Source organism: Cololabis saira, chromosome 23 (genome assembly GCF_033807715.1).
Source record: "Cololabis saira isolate AMF1-May2022 chromosome 23, fColSai1.1, whole genome shotgun sequence".
NCBI classification, from domain to species: domain Eukaryota; kingdom Metazoa; phylum Chordata; class Actinopteri; order Beloniformes; family Belonidae; genus Cololabis; species Cololabis saira.
The window spans coordinates 17,058,654-17,078,326 of NC_084609.1; the positions used below are offsets into that span (position 1 = coordinate 17,058,654).

General features: G+C 39.3%; 1 protein-coding gene across 1 annotated transcript; it reads right to left on the reverse strand.

The window, feature by feature from the left end:
• Positions 1-1,729: 1,729 nt before the first annotated feature.
• Positions 1,730-17,570, reverse strand: smo (smoothened, frizzled class receptor). Its single transcript, XM_061714487.1, has 12 exons — positions 16,749-17,570; positions 12,754-12,953; positions 12,312-12,521; positions 12,038-12,210; positions 10,924-11,143; positions 10,694-10,817; positions 10,488-10,580; positions 9,994-10,102; positions 8,099-8,284; positions 6,742-6,890; positions 6,510-6,644; positions 1,730-4,852 (listed from the first exon to the last, which is right to left on the reverse strand). The coding sequence occupies exons 1-12, from the start codon at positions 16,999-17,001 to the stop codon at positions 4,230-4,232; spliced, it is 2,475 nt and encodes an 824-aa protein (XP_061570471.1). The 5' UTR covers positions 17,002-17,570; the 3' UTR covers positions 1,730-4,229.
• Positions 17,571-19,673: the final 2,103 nt, after the last annotated feature.

The following is a 19,673-nucleotide window of genomic DNA, read 5'->3' on the forward strand; positions in this document are numbered from 1 at the left end:
TCGGTCTTTAGCCTGACCCACACAGGTCAATTTCAATCCAGCAACATTCTTAAATAGTGTTTATAGCCATTACACCACATTAGATCCACCATGTGGCTTCTGACTTCATTATACTATTTTCTGTCCAAAATCTATGTGTTGTGCCCAGCAAATTTGTGATGCATTATTATTTCAGGAAATTATATGAACAGTTAGTTTTTAAGGAAGGGACAAAACAGTACTTTAATACACGCATAAAAGATTACGAATGATAAATATCTGGTTTATATATGAGTTGGTGAGGTCTACTCCTCTTTAGTGAGTGGGTAATTACAGCTCAATGTTAGTGACTGGGAAAGCAAAGGGCAGGGTTGGTTCTACTTTAAAAAAAATGTTTTATTTCTTTTCCTTTAATTTACACACATACCATTTGCAAGACAGCACATTTTTTCCATCTGTTCTAACTGTTAAGATATGTCTGTACGTCCAACTTTTCATTAAATGCAGCAAATGAGTGACATTTAAGACCTGAAGAGCATAGTTTTTTATACATATGATTTAGAAAAGGGTTTTGGAGTTTTTGGTATGCTGTTTTTAGACAAGAGAAACTGGTTTATTTTTGCTGATTTTAATCTTCCAAATAAAACTACAGTTTTAATGCAGCTCTCAGCATTCTATTTGCCATTTTTTCTGTGTTTCTTTGAAGGAATGCATTTGAATCATGGCACTTTTGGCTTTCTGTAGCAGAGAGCACATAGGCTGGCAGAGCACTTCCAGAAAGATGTATCTGCAAAGCAATTTTAAATTAGCAAGTGGAACATCTAGATTTGTAGGCTACTGAGCATAATATTTTTTGTAACTTTTTTCCTCCTGCTTTTTAAGAGACCCATTTGAGGACTATGGTCCTTCTGGCTTGTCATATTTTCATAAAGTAGAATCATCTTGCCTCCTTGGAATTCCCAGTCGCTAAAATTGAAATCTCATCATCATATCACTCGTGAAAAGCAGACCATATGTATAAAAACTATTCTGATTTGGCATTTTGTTTCAGGTAGAGTATTCCCATTATTGTAGTTTAAGTTACACATTTTCAGTAGTTGGAAGTGATATTCCTGGATAATTTTGATAATAACAGATTAAGGATACAGAGCAATGCTGTGGTATATAATTAATCTATTACAAAATCACAACTTCACCAGTGATAATGGATACTAGAGGGAATAAATGTCAGCTACTACATACTGTTTAAGGATTGGATGATAGTGCTTGATTTTATTTTTTTTCTTTCCACTGTTGATAAATTCACATCAACGGGAAAATGATAAAGCAGGGGTTCAGACAGGCTGCAAACTCACATGAAGTGGAAAACAGCATTTATTTGTGATTTGAAAAACATCAAGAAGGTAAAAATGTAGGTAATAAAAAGCTTTTTTTGATTTTCCTATTATGGATGGCAAATGTGGAAGCAAGTAACCAGCAACTCTGGATAAGTTCATGGAAATTGTCCTGTCAATTTATATTTAAATAGCTTTAGATTTAAGTTCTAACAACTTAACCATTTATTAAACAAACACCAACATAAATGTGCAATTTGAACTTATAATTGACACCTGTCCTCATGGTTGCTATGACAACAAGCATCACCCTGGACTTGTCATTTTGCTTCTCTCCTACAAGTCGCACGGAAATCTATCCAGATCCAACATACGCTTCTGCTACTCTGCAACAAAAACAGAAGAACATCCACGCAAAACGTAGATTACTTTTATTGACGTATAAAAACAACAAAGCACAGCTGCACGATAAAAGTGACAGTAACTTTTTTTGTTTTGTTTTTTTAACACAGTTGGGAGACTAAACACAGAAAGCAACACAGTAAATCTCGTGACAACATACTAAAATAAAAGTTACTTTTAAGGCATGAAAAGTTAAAAGTAATCTTCATTTAATATCATAAAGAACGTCAAACATAAGCTTTCAAGGTGGACATGAGCTATGCAGTATTTCACCACAGTGTGGCAGCTACTAATAATATAAATATTTCTCTCATCCACATCTTACATCAATTTGTAAGACATATAAAAAACAAAGAAAAAAAACACAAAATGTGTTTTCTTCAGCCTTGTTTCTCCAAAGTGAGTGAAAACTGACATTTTGGTGACAACACAAAGTACAATCACAGATTTGTCTATAACTGTTCACTTTTCCCTTTTTTATTTTTTAAATCAACTCTGCAAATTTGTACAAATTATAAGCATACCGTGAAAGCTCTGAAGAGTCTATTTACAGCTGGCACATTAAAAGAAAGTGGAAGATTTGGGGGTAAAAATGACTTCTGGGTCAACTGTGATCCAGATCCATGAAGGGATTTTTAAGAGGATAAAAGCATATGAAGCCCAGGTTAAACTGAATTCACGTAGAAAAAATATTTTAGTTACAAAAATAACTCTTCTAAAAATGTACAAGGGTCAGAGTAAAAAATATACAAGCGATCGTAAGCAGGTCAGCCGCAGCCATTCACTTTGTGAAAATTGCTCTGGTCTGGTGCGTGTGGAGCCAGTCGCAATGGGGGCGGGGCTTATGTGATGACTCAGACAAGAGGCCACGCCCACAGCCAAATTAGAACCTCCACTCAAAACAACCAAGATGGCTCTGGTCACGTGCTTCAATTGTCAAACCCATGCAGTTTCTATTGCTTTGTCCCTGAAAAACATTGTGTGTATGTATATTTGGGATTTGAAAAGTTGCGCTTGGCAACAGAGCGAATAGAAATTAATAGCCTGTAGTAAGTACAATAACCGAAGTTGCCAAGGTAACTGGTTCTGTGAGTGCCGGTGTTCTGCCAATTTCTGCTGCTTTGCCAAAAAATGCTCCCTAATGGTTTTCTACCTTTGTAGAGCTACAATTTTACTGTGTTTTACTCCGTAGCCCACTTCCTTTTCCCCCCAAGTGGTCCTTGTCGCTTGCCAGGCCGTCATTGTAAATAAGAATGTTTTTCTTATGACCTGCCTGGTTAAATAAAGGCCAATGACTGAATGAATATCAAATAAAGCGATATAATTGTTTTTTTTCTCTTTATCGTATAATGTTCACAAAGTGTAATGCAATTCATGTCATGGGTAGTGTATTTTGAAGGATCAAATACTCAACATCCCATATCAATTATACATCATGCAAGAAATGATGGGCGTGGCAATCAAACTTTGAAAATCGACTGCGCATGCGCAGAGCCACAATGTAACATTTCTCGGCAGAGAGCAAGGATTGGCAGAACCTGGATGACTGTCAGTCACACAGGTGACTCAGTCCACACACCTGGCGGTAATTATAGGGCTACGGTTCCGACAGATCACACGTGACTTCGTTTACATGAAAATAAACTTGAGAAGTACGAGAAGGCATATCACCTCCGTTTACTGCCACTGGCAGTCAAGAGGGGACGAAACGGAACAGCAGATGAGCAAAATCGTATTACTAATTATCTGAAGGAAGAAAAAAAAAGTGAGAATAATATAATTGGAGCAATTCTGTTTAAAACCGAAGTAGATCATTACGTTGTGAAACGTCCGTGTACATCCTTACATGTGTTGAATCCCAGTGTGTTACACAATGTTGAAGGAAAAATCTCAAAGGATGGCTATTTTGTGATTATTCCTGTGATATTAGCACATATAAGTACTAATTGTGAGTACCACAAGATAACTGTACATAAAAACGTTATTAGGTGACTAAATAGCAGTGAGAAGAGAAATCATGGAGTTTTAAAAACATTAAAATATAATACAAACAAAGATTCAGGTAGCTGTTTTCCTGTACAGTATTTATATAACAGTCACTATAATAGTGGGAAAAGAAATTAATAGTTAGAACTGGCTTTAAAATGGTCTTCTAAAACTGCTGATGAACGCTTTCAGGAAAAAACAATCTGTTGCTTTGAGCCGTTTAGCTGCCTCATCTGTGTGGAGTCATGGAGTTGCCTTTGAAATTTTATGTGACATATAAAGTATAAAAAAATATTTTTTGTTAACTTATTCACAACATCTTTAAAAAAAAAAAAAGAAGTTATCCCTTACATTTTCTTAAAATAGCATGATCAAAATAAAAAGAAGTCAAAAGCTGACCGGCTTTGTTTCATCCTGACGACGTCTGGAATCGGTGCACTTTAGTAAGAGTGTGTGAAAGTATCCAGCACTTTTTCCTCTAGCTTACTGTATGTACCACAAAGCAGTATATTAAGAGTCGTTTTCATATCAGAAGTCAGAGTCAGCATCTATAAGTTCCGCCTCCATTAAATTTGTCCTGGAGTGGATGGGTCCGTAGCCGGCCCTCCGGCCCGCCGGTACTCGAGCCACCTGGGCCATTCTCTCCGACAGCCCGTTAGTGAGATCCATCTCTGCAGGGTAGCGGGAAGACTCGCCGGGCTGCCGGCCCGAAGCCGAGGGGTTGCAGCGCGGCCGGAGGTCCAGGCCGTCCGGACAGTTGCTGTAGTTCAGGGGTTTGGGAAGCAGGCGGTGGCTGTAGCTGTTCCAGCCGCTCTGGCACTGCAGGTAGAGACACCTGTCCTCACAGGACGGACGGTGCGAGGGTTCAGTGTCTAGGCAAGACCCCGGTAGCACTTCCTCTTCCATCTTTTGCAGCTGCTTCTGCTGCTCACACAGATTGGCGATCAGGCTTGGGTGGCAGGGAAGTTTGGGTAGCCGCGGCACCGAGCTGCGGCCAAACTCGCGCTGGCGATAAGCCTGATAGTCTCGCTCCTCCTCAACCGGACGCACCTCCTTCCTCCTCTTCTTCTTCTTCTTTTTCCTCTTTATCATCTCAGGGGAAATCTCTGCTTCCACCCTCCACAGCCTGTTCCTCTCTTCTGGAGGTGGTACTGTTGAAGTATAATAGAAATTAATTCATCATAAGAGTGGAAGGTGGAAAATTTTAAAATAAAGTAGTAAATGAAAGCATATTTTAAACTCTGAATGTGTAAAGGTAGAAATTAGGGTTGTCCCGATCAGGATTTTTTAGCTCCCGATCCGATCCCGATCACTTGAGTTTGAGTATCTGCCGATCGCGATTTTTCCCGATCAGATACATTTTGGCAATGAATTAAAAAAAGAAAAGAGGACTAAAACTAAATTATCCCAAGTTTCTTTTATTGTCCATTGGAGAACAACATGGACATATATTTCAACAAAGCTTATCAGCACTGGTGGCACAAAATGTAAAAACATGAAATCGTAAACTAAAACCAAAAGTGCAGAATAGTGCAATAACAAAAATAAATACATTTAACTTTAAAAGAGGTAGTTGAATGACATCCAGTCAAACTCACAAACACAAGAAAATTAAAATACTTTTGGCTTAACCTTAGTGCAACATTCTGAATGGCATGAAATGAATAGCAGCAGCTCAATGCAACATGAACATATATGAAATTTCACAATTCAAACATGTAAACCATGTTAGTTTCGCTTACTTCGTCACTTCCGCCCGCCGGCCAGAAGTGACGTTAAATGCAACGATATATAAAACAATTTAATATATATTAAAAACATTAAAGGTATTGTGACATCATTTTTAACATGCTTTTAACACTATTAAAAGTCTTGGCCAACATCCCTCAAATGTGTCTAAAAGAGTGTAACAAGAAAAACTTCACTCTAGTAATCTTTTCCTGGCTTTTTATTACAGTGTTTTTTTGCGCCGTGAAAAATGCTTCCTTTTGCCCCTTTCCTGTCAATCATTGCTCCGCTCCTCCTCCAAACCTCCTCCAACCCAGCCATACGCTCACAGCGGCGTCGGAGAGTTAAGCCTGGAGCGACAGGCGAAGCATGCACGGAAAAGCAGGAGGGCGAACCACAGCAAACAATCGTAAAAATAAAGGCATGCAAGCAGCACTGTCCCCTTATCTTAAGTCCAGTCAGTGGCCGCGGGTCTTCTTAGCAGTTTTCCTCCGGTGATTAGAACAAAAGAGCCTCTAAACAGCTCCGTGTTAAGCCTCATTTATGGTTCCGCGTTAAATCGGCGCAGAGCCTACGCCGTAGGGTTCAGCGTATGGTGTGCGTCGCCGCGTAACCCTACGCCGTAGGCTCTGCGTCGGTGTAACGCGGAACCATAAATCAGCCTTTATGGTGCGCTGAGGAGAGGAGACGGAGCTGGGTGGAGGGGGCGGTGATTTAGCGGGCCGTTACGTAACGGCCCGCCACCAAACCACATGCGCCGTTTTTGCACAGTTATGCGGAAAATCCCAGAAAGCACACAATACACTGAATGTTAAAAGTTCGTTGTTTTTTGGGTGTAATTGATGTCAAGACACCCAACAAAACACAAAAAATCAAGAAAAATGTGTTTTTCATGTCACAATCCCTTTAATAACTAGGTATGTCCCAATACTTTTTTGGCTGATACCGATGTTTTGAAAATGCCGTGATCGGGCCAGATCGATCGGGACAACACTAGTAGAAATATGAGCAGCAGAGGAGTAAATGTAACACACAACCAATCTTTGTCTGAAATGGGCTTTGGAGACCTCCGGATCTCACCTGGTGTACCAGTCGGGGTCACGGAAATGTCCTGAGGCAGGATGGCGCCTCGTCTGGCCACCATTTTGGTCACATGCTGCGCCCAAGCCGACGACACGTCATTGGACGGCTCGTTCAGCTCAAAATTGATTCCAGCTGTTGAAGAGAAAAGTCAAACGAAGCTTGCTGAAGTTAGTCCCCCTTTTACACGTACTGATGAAGGGTGAAAGAAGACAGCTTCTGAAATACTCACCCACTGGACCGTCGTGGGACACGGTGTGCATGCTGAAGGACAGCTCCTTCTCTGGGTCCTTGTCAAGCTCCTTCCTCATCGCGAACGCCTTGGCAATCATCTTGCTCTTTTTTATCCTCTTGGGTTCGTTGTCACTGCGGCCAATGATCCTGGAAAAGGAACAAAGGGAGAGACCACTGGTAGCATCTGCAAGTGGGATGTCCTGTTCTGAGCCACCGAGGATGTGTGAGGATGTCGGCCAGCAGACGTTTAGATGTTTTATGATAATTAGGCCCTGTCCCAATACTCCCACCACCCCTAGTTTTCAGCCCTACCCCTAAATTTTGCGCGTTCCCGTGAGGGTAGTGGTGTCCCAATTCCTCTTTTCACCTAGGGGTAGTGAATAAAACTAGTGTAGTGGCTATGAATCTGTCCCTACGGAGCGAGTGTTTTCGGATGCACACTAGTTGATCTAGGCCCAGAAAAATTACCCAGAATGCCTTTCGTCGTCATTTGCGGACTGAATCAAAAAAAAAAAAAAACATGACGGACATTTCTTATTTTTTAGTGAATAAAATCAATATTTTGAGTTAGTTTCTACGGAGCCCCTAAAGGGACACAGATTTTTTTTAATTTTTATAATGAGTTTTAAGCGCGCGCGTGAAACCTTTACGCGCGCGCTTAAAACATTTAAGTGAGCATGTAAAGTTGTTTACGTGAGCACGTAAAACGTTCATGCACTCACTAAAAAGTTTCACGCGCTCTCGCAATATTATAAGTGAGCGTCTAAAAGTTGTTCTACGTGAGCGCGTAAAAACAAGTACATGGGAGTATTGCTGGAACAGGAGATCCAGTTGCGCTCTGCTCTGTTTATGAATGGAAATGACATTACAGGATTTAGCTGAGCTATATTTTAACCTGGGACTCCATTATAAGGACATTACCACTTTGCTTGCAAGTAAACAACTTTACGTGCTCACTTAAAGGTTTCACGCGCACGCTTAAAACTCATTATAAAAAAAAAAAAATCCGTGTCCCTTTAGGGGCTCCGTAAGTTTCTGCATTAAAATGCTTTACTTTTACGCCTGAAAAAATATTAAAACTTAATAAAGTGGCATATTAACAGCGCTACAGCTGAAATTAAAACAGCTTTTGGCTCTCAGCTTCCTGATTTTAGGGGTGGTGCTGAAAAGTAGGGGTAGTGGGTGTATTGGGACAGGCCCCTGGGAAGATTTCAAGTGCCCTAAAATCTGTGCCTTCTTTTTTAGGGGTAGTGGTAGTGAGGGAGGGGGATTGGGATTGGGCCTTAATCCACATCCCAAAATAAATGATTAGGAATACCCCGGCACTGAGTTTTGAGACATGATGTACCGCTTACTTGTACCAGGTGCGTTTCCAGATGAGGATGGTGGCTTTGGTCCACACCCAGGTGCTCATGGCTATTCCCGTCCCAAACATGGAGAACAGATTAATCTTTTCCACCATCAGGCTGGGCCGGTTCTTAATGGTGCATTCTGGGATGGGCTTGTTGGTCTGAGAGGCGATGGTCACGTTGGCTTCACACCTGTTTAAACAGAAAATATGTCAGAGATTATCAGTCGGTGGCTCTGAAATTCCCACGTGCTGTATGACTGAGGGGCATTGAGCGGTAGAAGAGCTGCATAAGAAGCTCTTTTACGTGTCAGAGCGAGAGGGTGGTTTACATTTTTGAGGTTAAACAAATTCCGATCCGGCCAGCATCAACTCAGCGGGGAAGCACGTACACTCACTGTAGTCTGAGTGGTTGGAGGGCGTTTGGTGTTGCGACAGCATCGGTTACTGGATTTTGTCAGTAGAAGGTGAACCAGATGAAGTAGTTACAATAGAAATACTCTGGTGTCAAATAGTTTTGAAGCAAGCAAGAATAAACCTTCCCCTCACCCTGGTATGTAATGACATAAAGACAGTAGTGTGGAAAACCTGCATCCCGAATGCATGAAAAGTTAGCAACTACTTGACTTCCAAGAGCCTTTTAGCCCCCCAATGATGTACAGTAGCTGATTTAATACACTTGGTTTTGAGACATCTGTACTATCCTCATAATGAAAAAAATAGATTAAAAATCATAAAACTAACCATTGTGTTTATAGAGAGACATACAAATCTAGTAAAAAACTGTTAATGTTCAATATTTAATAAACACTTTAAAAAAAGAGGGATTTTTTGTATGTTACTTTATATGCCAGACATTCATGGGTTAAATATGACATAATTCTTTAATAATCAAAGCAAAATTTAGATTTTAGTTCAATTTTTAATCTTTAACAATTCATACAGGTATGGCCAGTGCTTATTAAAGTGGTTTTATGAAGTTTCACAGCTTAAATTTCATTTATTGACATTTTTGTGGCTCGCAGCAAGCATCGTTCACCTCATTCTTAAAGCAGCAGTTTAGGTCGGACGTGAGAGTCACATTGTGGATGGGAAAGCATGTTCGGGTCCAGTATCCTGTGTAAAAGCCATCTTCGTTTCATCTACCGTTGCTCTTTTTCCCTTCCTGCCGATGTGATGTTTGCGTAAATAATTTTATGGGGTTTAATTGAATATATTCTTCCATCTACCAGTTAAAATGTGCCACTGATACCACCAGCTACTACTAAAGCCCAATCCATGATACAATTTATTCTATTCTAGTTAGGATTTTTTTTTTTATATAAATGAGAGAATGGAGAGTTTTCTTCTAATTTTTCTTCATGGCAAGAATATCTGTGCAGGTATGGCTGGAAAGTAGCGCACCACAGAGTCTTCTAAATCCCTTCGGAGGGTCTTTTGTAATCAAAGGAATTTTAATTTGCTTTTGAGAAATCCTTCATTCTCTTTTCCCAGAAGATCTCAGCAGCCATTTCTTAATCACATTCCTAACTTCCTGAAAAATGTTGCAGTTTTTGGAGATGTGAAGGAGTGAAGTGTTGGGAAAGTATTTGAGGAGTCAAGAGTATTTAAAAAATCTAAATAGATTTACAGTTATCACCTTTACTGCTAATTCTGAATGAGTGAAAGTAGGTCATGGGCTAGGAGTTAAGTTCTACTTTAGGCTGCCCAAACTTTTAACTTGTTTTTTATTTACTGTAAAAACATAAAGAAGCAAAATAACACACAGTCTCATCTATAACTATATGCTTTCTGGAGATCACCACGATCATCTACTCAGTAAATCAGAGAAACTGAGATTCTGCAAACGACATTTTCAGTTTCGTGTCTAAGAACAGAACAGTTTACAGAAGAAACACTTACAGCACATATTCTCTGAAGCTCTTCTCCCACTCGGCCTGGTTAAAGAAGTCATAAAAGTGGCAGCCAAAGGTGATGAAAACAAAACCGAATGCCAGGAATCCAAATATACCTAATGTTCAGAAACAGGAGGACAAATGACACGTGAATCATGTGAGACATGTCCAAACCAAACAGAAGCCATGCAGAGATCTGGCACTGGAAGGTTCAAGCTATTTCAAAACAATAAAAAGTGTTATTTTCCTAAATTTAAAGAGATAACAACTATATTGGAACTAAAAGATGGAAGTCATTCTGTGTATTTGTCACTATAAACAGGAAGTGCTCACGGGTGGTCATTTCATAAGGTGCCATTAGTGGTGTTTACATTCGTTGTTCATTTTGCCTGACGCTGCAGACAAAACATTTGACTTACATGAGAAATGGCTAAACAAAGCCATGCTGTTTGGCCCTCATATGGTAGGAAATGAAATTAGACGAGAGATGACAGAACTTACCGAGCCTCAGCATTGTCTCGTTGATTTTGCTGGCTGCTTTCTCACTTAGCAAGCCTGGGTGGTTGCTCTTGATGGAAAATAACGTCATGACACCTACGTGACAAAAAACGGGCTTAATTCACTCCAAGCTTTAAAGGAAATCCGTCTGATGTTATAATAATTTACTTCTACATTGATATGTGTGTTCAAGAGTTGTTTAAACCCACCTCGAATGAGGAAGTAGCCCCCGACGACGAGCACCACGCCGATGGGTGCCAGCACGAACCCAGCACGGTACCTGTAGTTCTTGTAGCCCACAAAGCAGATGCCGCTCACCGAGTCTCCATCCACCTTTGGGCCAGCGGACATCGACAAAAGATATGAGAGAGATTGCAGTTGTTCAGATGCAAAAAACGATGAGAAAGATGAGAAATCCAACAATTCCTCAGAAGCACACCTCCGCGATGGCGAGGATGGCGACAGTGAGGACAAAGGGGATGGACCAGGTGACCATGTGGAAGTAGGAGGTCCGACCGGACAGCGGCTGCTGGGTGGTGCCCAGGGCTTTGAAGGACGTGTGCCAGGCATAGGTCAGCATGACGAACCAGATCACCCCCGACATGAGGGAGTAGTAGACGATGATGAAGATCGTGACGCATGACAGCGTTTCTGAGGACCTGCAGCAAGTAAGGTAACAGAAGATGGTTAAAATGAGGATTTCACATCCTCTTTTTGAATGAATGAATGAATGAATGAAGTTTATTCAGTCGTGTCAACACAAAACACCAAAAAAAGACCATTGTGCACAGCATTAACATTTCATACAAAACCAAAAATGTGTTGAACAATAACTGAAAAGGCATAGGCTGAAGCAAAATGCTTATAAAAGCCTATCCTATAGTACCAACAAAGAAACAATAGAAAAGCAAGGAAACATTTACAGATAGTCAATTGAACTTATAAGCTTCAAAAATAGCTTTACAAACCATTTTCTTAAAAACAAAAAGAGAATGACATGTTTTTAAATTAATGTTGGCATCATTCCAGAATTTAACTCTAGTAATGGAGACACATCTCCTTTTCATACCTTTTTTAGCTTTTTGTACAGTGAAATTGCAGACACCTCTAAGATTATAGGGAGTTTCCTGAATTGAAAAGAACCTCTGTATTGAGTATCAATAGTACAGCATTTTTGATTTTGCTCTGAACATGATTTGCATGATTTTATAATAAAACAAATCATAAAATTTAATAACATGAGAATTTAGAAAAAGTGGATCTGTGTGAGTGTAGTAATCAGCCGTATTGATGATACGTATGGCTCGTTTTTGAAGTTTTATTATTGAATTTAAGGTGGTTTTAAAGGTGGATCCCCACAATTCCACACAGTAAGATAAATAGGGAACAATCAATGAGTGGTAGATCCAATGCAAGGCCTTCGAATTCAGTACATACAGGATTGCGAATGATTTTGAAATTTTCCCTTTAATGTATTCAATGTGTTGTTTCCATGTTAACTTTTTTTCTGTCTGATGTTGCCACCAAACAGAGGGCGGAGCCGTCGCACTTACGAGGGCTCTCCGAGTCGCATCGTGTTGTCGCTTTTGCACACTATCTCGTCACGCGCACCATCCAGAAACTGTGCCAGCCAGCCGATGCTGCCCACAAAGAAGCAGGCATTGATGTAGAAGAGGATGACGGCTGGGTAGCGGTTGGAGTTTTTCCAGTCAGCAAGAAATGTGGCCTGACAAATAAATAAGAGGGGATGTCAGCACTTGCTAGTTTTTGCACAATCTTGCTGGTTAACCATGCAAATCCTCGTTACAGGTGTTGTATTTGTCTCACCAGGGTGAAGAAGGTGCAGAGGAGGGTGATGGTGCCAAAGTAAGCGATGTAGGCGTGCATGTCATTGTGCTCCTCTTCGGTGAATAAGGGGTTGTCACACTGGATGCCACAGCCCTCCACGTCCTTGTACCAACTGGACTGAATATCCGTCTTCACCAGGGGAGCTTCACACTGGCCCGACGTGTTGAACTTCAGCTTCTGCACCTCATTCTGCACAAAGATGTGAAAGATAAACAAATCATGCAAAACTGTTTTAAAAGTCCTCCCTGATTTAAGTTAGTAAAGAACTTTTATTTAAAGCTGCAACCAGCAGGTTTCGCTTTAAGTAGTTGCTTTTAAAAAGGGATTCTTTTATTATCTCTTATTGGACAACTGGTGAAGGCCAGGATCACCTGACCTCAGACAGTTTTCACTTCAAGGATCAATAAACAGTGAAATGTACCGAACAGCCCACGGGGAATTGGTCACATGTAAGGAAGGTGGGCCAGCCTCTCTCCTGATCCACAATGCTGCAAGGCCGTCGGGTGGCCAGACACAGGCTCTGGCTGGGCAGCTCCACGTGCCCGTTCTCGCATTTGGGCATGTAGATGGCGCAGAGCAACGGCTGGATGACTGACCAACAGCGGGGAGCGTTTCGCAAACCTGGAGGGCACAAATGGTAATAAAACATCCGTTAACCCTACTGCTACCCATAACAAAAGTAACAATAATCAAAGTCTGAGCTGGATTCATCCCGCTGGCACTACTCGTGATGGACGTTTTAATTCCAAGAACCAAGAGGGCAGAGTTAGTAAATGATACAAGAAAAAGTAACTATGTTAGTTTAATAACATTTGAGTGAAAGTTGGGGTCAGATTAAGTATCTATGCTTTTATAAATCCCAAACAATCCACAAATGCTGCATAAGTAACGATCAAAGATTTCCGACTTATTAACTTAGAAAACAATCAGCAAATTCTGCACTTTCACTGATTGAAAAAGTCACATTTTTCAGGGAAAACTGAACTGTTTTTGAAGACATAATACTTAAGAAGACATAATATTTTGAGGCGTTTGAGAAATATGGTGATAAAGAGGAACTAGGTGAAATGTTTAAAAAAATAAATGTTATTAAAAATATGATAATATAACAACAACAATGGGAAAGGAAGATGAACCGACCCTGGGTCTATCAGTAAATGGTAGTGAGAGCAAACTTTTATTAAGGAGCAAAACAACATGAACTGAAGCTGTTTTAAGTTTAAATGGGATATCCATTTGCAAGTAACCAAGTCAAAATAAACTGATAATATTAAGACTCAAAACTATATTTCCACTTAAGGAACGGTGTGGATCAGGTCCCTGTAGATGGTCCCAGGTCGTTTTAACTTTGTATGTACACAAAAACTGTATAAAAAGGGCTGCTTACATGTGAACCTCCTTCCTCTGGTTACATCACTGTTTAGTCGTAAACACAAGTTGTGATCTAGTTCTCTGGAAGCGGGATTTTTGTAAGTATCTTGACTTGTGCACAATGTGCAGACTTATGCTGATGTAGCAGTTAACAGGAAGGACCAACCATCCAAATCTTTTTATACACCTCTGTACACATACACAGTAAACTGAACATTTGATTCTTGCAGTTTTGGTCTCTTATGAAAGTCTGATCCAGAATTCAAACCATAACTGATGTAACTGTTGCAAAAGTCCGTCTCAATGTATCCTGTTTAGAGGAAGATTTGTTGCTTTTAACAAATTTGAAGGGTTGGATGGTATAAATATTACATTTTTCTACATTTTTTGTACTTTAAATGCAAATGATCAATTGAAAACAACAATCATCTACATCAACACCGTTCCTATGAGTTATCAGGGGGTACGTACTGGAATCGGATCAGAACTCAAAAGAAACTGGATGACACTAAAGAGTTTTGGTCTAGTTCTGCCATTAAAGCTGCTTCCCGAACAACATGGCAGAGAGAACTTTAGTTCAGCATAAATACATAACATTCTGATGCAGTCAAGTAAAAATGGAATAAAACACTGTTAAACTCGTTTCATTTGGCTCAAGCATCTTAGTCAAAACGTAATGGACAGAAGGCCGCCCTTGGACCGTTACATTATCATTAGGACATTCGAGAAAACACAAAATGTGTACCTTGTAGAAACAGGGACAGAGCTCATTTTGAACTATTGTGTCAGGTTTAAAATAAGTATATAGTTGCTGACTCTGTCAAGTGTTTATTTTGAAAAAAACAATAAAAAATATACTGACGGTTGCTCAATGAATCATTATACTTTACACTTATTTTTGAAATGATTCATTGATAAATGGACAAATAATCCCAGTCATGTCCAGGTGGGCCCCACATAAACCCTGGTAGATCCTGCTGAGTGCTATAACGTTCATATGAGCAAACATGGAAGGGTCACGTAGGAATTATGATCCATAATATACATTGATCAGAGGCTATCAAGTAGTGTGTTTTTGTAACATGAATGAGTTGTCTGTCATTTATTTCTGCAGTATCTGGAACAGAGAAATGAACATTTGAAAAGATATTAAAGTGACTTTTTGCCATTTGAGTGGGAGTGCCGGTGTTCAATCAACATATGAAATCATCTTATATCAGTGATAGATCCTGTATCAAATCAAAATCATATCACGGTAGACAGTTATATTGGCAAAGATAGAATTTCAGAATCCGCACGCTTTGTAATTTGGCTCATATGAAGGATTTTGTATATGTATATGTATATGTATGTATATGTATGTATGTATGTATGTATGTATGTATGTATGTATGTATGTATGTATGGATGGATGGATGGATGGATGGATGGATGGATGGATCACCATGGATGTTGATCTGTTTAATTGATGTGGGGGGAAAAAAAGGTATATTTTGTCAAATTCTTCAGGTTTGCAAGTTAACATCTTATTGATGTGCATTATCTTTCTTGTGCAGACAACCCAAAACTGTACAGTATGACCATCAAAAGAAATGTAAAAAATCTCATAAAGTTCCTTAGTAAGGTGCAAGGCTGCAGCTGCACCTGACAGGTCATTAATGAAGCCTTACTTATGATTATTCTTGCACATTCTCTAAAAGCCTCAAACCAGTCAGCTTTTAATTGCATCATCTCCATCACCTTTAAACATTAAATTTTTGGCAGCCAGGAAATGTATAACTTTAAATTGGAAAGAATCTAAACCCCCAGTATTAGTCCACTGGTGGAATGAACTCTCAAGCTACCTTACACTTGACGATATTTATTACAAGAGTAAAGGCAGATCCTCAGACTTTAAAAAAATATGGCAATCTCATATAGAATTTCGTAGGTCAATGTAAGGCATAGTGACAATGATAAGATCTGAGTGCAATGGTTTGTGTTGTTTTGTTGTTTTGTTTGTTTTAAGTGGGGGTTTCCCACCGTTTAAGTCTGTTTGTTTTGTTAGGTTTTTGGTTTTGTTTCCGTTTTGTTTTGAGGGTATATGTTTGGATATCATTTTGGTTCTTTAACGGACCAGCCCCAACTTAGGATAGGAAAACAATGACATGAAGTGTTTCCTACTTTTTTCTGATCCCCTTCATCATGAAGTATGGTAGGAAGACTATTTAACTATTTAATTATTATTTCAGAGTCATTGATATGGTAGTACTATCTGGTATTTTCAATTAGTGCAATGAGTAGAATTTTTGGTTAGAATATTTGGCATGATTATAGCACTATGAAATATGTCTTGGTGTGTATGGACTTTGACTGACTTTTTATTATGGGGTTTTGTGTTCTATGTATGTACAGTATACCCCTCTTGTTGTGATTGAAAATATAAAAATACAATTAAAAACAAACAAACAAAAAAAAAAACAATACATTTTGTTGCCTTTGATGACTTCTAACTAGGGGTGTAACGATACACTAATCTCACGATACGGTACGATACACGATATTGAGGTCACGATAACAATACGATATTACAGCAGTATTTTTTTTAACAACCTTGAATGAGGAACATATGACTGGAAAAAAATGTCTTTTATTTGAAAGACACAAAATACAAAACAATGCTGTACGTTTTGTTACAGTTTGTAATGCTTTATAACTGTTTAAGTTTTAAAGAGAAAGCCAGGCCAACCATTTTCCACAAACTGAACTAAGAGTAAATGTCAGGTTTGCATTATGCATCTTCAGTTTCATACAAGTAAAAATATTTTGCCAGTTGCCACAAAACTGAATAGTTTCTCTCATGTATGATTTGACTTTTTTCTTTTCCAGAAATTTAACAACTAAAATTAAATAAATAAATAAAAGTAAATAACCCTTCATTTCCTAACTTTCTTCCCAAATCTCCACCCCCTGAGTACCTCTCCTGCAGACCATTATCACACCAATTATCCTCTTATCGCCTCACAACAGCACCTAAAAGCGCAATTAAGGACAATCAGACCTTACCAGACCACATGGTCAGCTTCTCGAAAGCCTCTTCCTGGGTGCTGGAGTCCTCTGCGAGGACCAGGGAGGTGTGCGTGTAGGGCAGGGGAGATCCCAAGCAAGTGTTGTACTTGAGAGCTTCACAGGTGGTGGTTTTCTTGCAGAGATCCTCAAACATGGTCCCGTTGGGAGCCAGAGCCGCCCAGCAGCCGGGCAGCCCGGCGGCCCACAGCATCCAACACAAGCCAACAATGGAGCTGCAGCAGGACGACATCTTGCTGCTTCAGCTGGGCAAAACCAAGGAGAAAAAGGCTCGCTTTTTATTACTCTCTAGGCTTCAGTCATCAATCCAAGTGGGGATCGCACGATTTGGGAAAGTTTTCCAAACGCGCGCATGTTCCGGGAAAAAGTCCGCAGTTTCCTCTCAAAGTTTTCTCGCAGTCCTTAAAAAGTTTTCCAGTGCGCTCGTCCCGACAGATCCCCGCTGCTGCTCTGACACGAATTCCTTCATTGTCCGAGCCAAACCAGCCAAAAGATGTCCTCAAATAAATCAGTATTAAAAAAAAAGGCTGAAGGCAAATAAAAAAGCGCAGTCTCAAGTATTGATTTAAGCAGTTTAGGTAAAAGCAGAAAGACAGAGAGAGATCTTGCAGCGTCGCCCTCCCCCCACCTCCAAAAACTTGAAAAAGTCTGGCTCTGTGTAATAGGATCTCTAGCTCACATGCACCACCCCTTCTTCACATTTTTCCTTTTTTTTTTTTAATACAAGCAAATAAAACGAGATGAGAAATGGTGCTATGTGTCCGTGCGTGTCCCTGGATGTAAATGTCCTCCCGAGGTGTCCGGGGCTTTTCTGAGTCGCAGCTCGGTGCCTGCTTGTTTTTTTTTTTTTTTTTGTCTCAGGAATGCACATGGTGAGGGAGAGCCAGAGCAACAAAACCTCCCATCCCATCCCCCATCTGAGGCTGGAAGAATGTGCCTTATGGTGGGCCCTCTCAAAGTTTCTGGTCTGGAGCAAGCCCCCCAAAACAAGACAGACCCCCTGCACCACGAAGTTTAAAAAAAAAAAATTGGTTTATGCTCCAGTATGTGTAAAAATGTTCCTCCACAGCAATTGTAGGAATTTAAAAAGAAATTTGTAAGCGTCTAAAACCTTTGAGGAGGCCATCAATATATGGAAAAGACTATATTACAGCATTTATGGCAAAATAAATGATCTATATTAAGCCTGTAAAATGTGTTTAAAACTAATATCAATTAGCCGTTTTCGTTTTTTTAAACATGTTTCTTTATTGGGTAATCCATGTAAATTATATTACACAATAAACATTTCTTTTAAAGGGTTCGACAGAATACCCCGTTTTATATTTTACCATACACCCAAAAAAAATAAATAAAAATAAATAAAATATATATTAAAAAAATAAAAATAATAATAAAATAAATAAGGACACAAAACATAACAAACACCCCAAAACACACACACTGCAAAATACTTAATTATAAACAGGTCCCAAATTAAGTACCGATTACCAATCAAACTCTGACTGAAGACAATAATAATAGGAAAAATAAAGTAATAAACTAAAATACAGGACATGCAAAACAGCTGCAACAAAAAAAATTAAAAAATTAAAATAAATTAAGAAAACAAAATAAGATATAATAATAATAAAAGATATAATATAATATATGGAAAAGACTATAATACAGCATTTATGGCAAAATAAATTATCTATATTAAGCCTGTAAAATGTGTTTAAAACTAATATCCATTAGCCGTTTTCTACTTTAAAATTAATTTAATTTATGTTTTGAAAATCCAGGGAAGCATTTGAATAAAATAAACAATAGGTCAACTTATACATACACTAAATATTACATTACAGACAGAATTGGACGACTACTGCTGACTGGATGGGAGTCGGTACTTATATAGCAGTTGATGAGCATTACAACGTTATAAATTGTTTTTTACATTTCTATCAGTCTTTCTAAAGTTTGCGCATCCTTCCTTTCAAAATCAGGGTTTTCCTGCACACTTAAATAGTTTTAAAAAGCTTCTTTTTCAATCTTATTCCATAATGTTTTATATCTTGATTGTGGCCATTTCTTAACAAATTTACTCACTGAGAGCGGGACTAACATCTCCACCACCGTGCTTCAAAGTTCTCCTCTGCAACAAAATTCTGTGGGACTTTGGGGAAATTACTGTTTCATCTGTCCAGAACAGATGATTGTAAAGAGACTTATCTTTGCCTGACATTTCACCTGAACACTGGAGTTTTGTTCTCGTGTTATCCTCGTATAGCTGCAGGGGTCTGATGGGGTTACTATCCCTTCAAACAGGAGGGAGGAGGTGTACAAAAGACAAAAACTTTTCTGTCAGGCCCCCAAAGCATCTCACATTTACCTGCAGATGCTGTGACGGTATTTAGCGGTTCTTGGAGTTTTCTTTCTCCATATTTGATTCAAAAGTTCTACATTTGGGTTAAATTTGCAGGGACAGCCACTCTGTGTCCACAATATTGACTTGCCTTAGGTTTTCATGTCAGACGTCCCTTCCTGACAAACACCTCCGCATTCATCCAGACTAGACCCACACTCTCTTGTGACCCCCGAGTGGCTGAGACAGCAGGGTAATATGGCGTGGTTACGGATACTTGGGGTCCTGACAGGACTTTGGATTGCAAAGTTTTGCAATGGACTCACATTTATATGTTGGCCATTATATGCAACTTTACTATATATCAGAGGAACAATTCATATTCCAGCCCGTATTAATTAACATATATTTAATATTAAGAGTTAGAAAGAAATACAGTGTAGTTCAAACATGTGGGTGTGGATGTGCGGGGGTGGGAGGGAGGAATACAGTTAATAACTGAAAACCATGTTAAATGAGTTTCCTTTGGGACGCTCCTAATGGGCTGAGCTTCCTCCCTC

What these genes read in the sequence shown, in the direction of transcription:
- smo (XM_061714487.1), bottom strand. Translation starts at nt 17,001, where the DNA reads ATGTCGTCCTGCTGCAGCTCCATTGTTGGCTTGTGTTGGATGCTGTGG. An exon ending in GAAGCTGACCATGTGGTCTG is followed by an intron (nt 12,954 to 16,748) that starts GTAAGGTCTGAT and finishes TGTGCCCTCCAG; the next exon opens with GTTTGCGAAACGCTCCCCGC. An exon ending in CGAGACAATGCTGAGGCTCG is followed by an intron (nt 10,103 to 10,487) that starts GTAAGTTCTGTC and finishes TCTGAACATTAG; the next exon opens with GTATATTTGGATTCCTGGCA.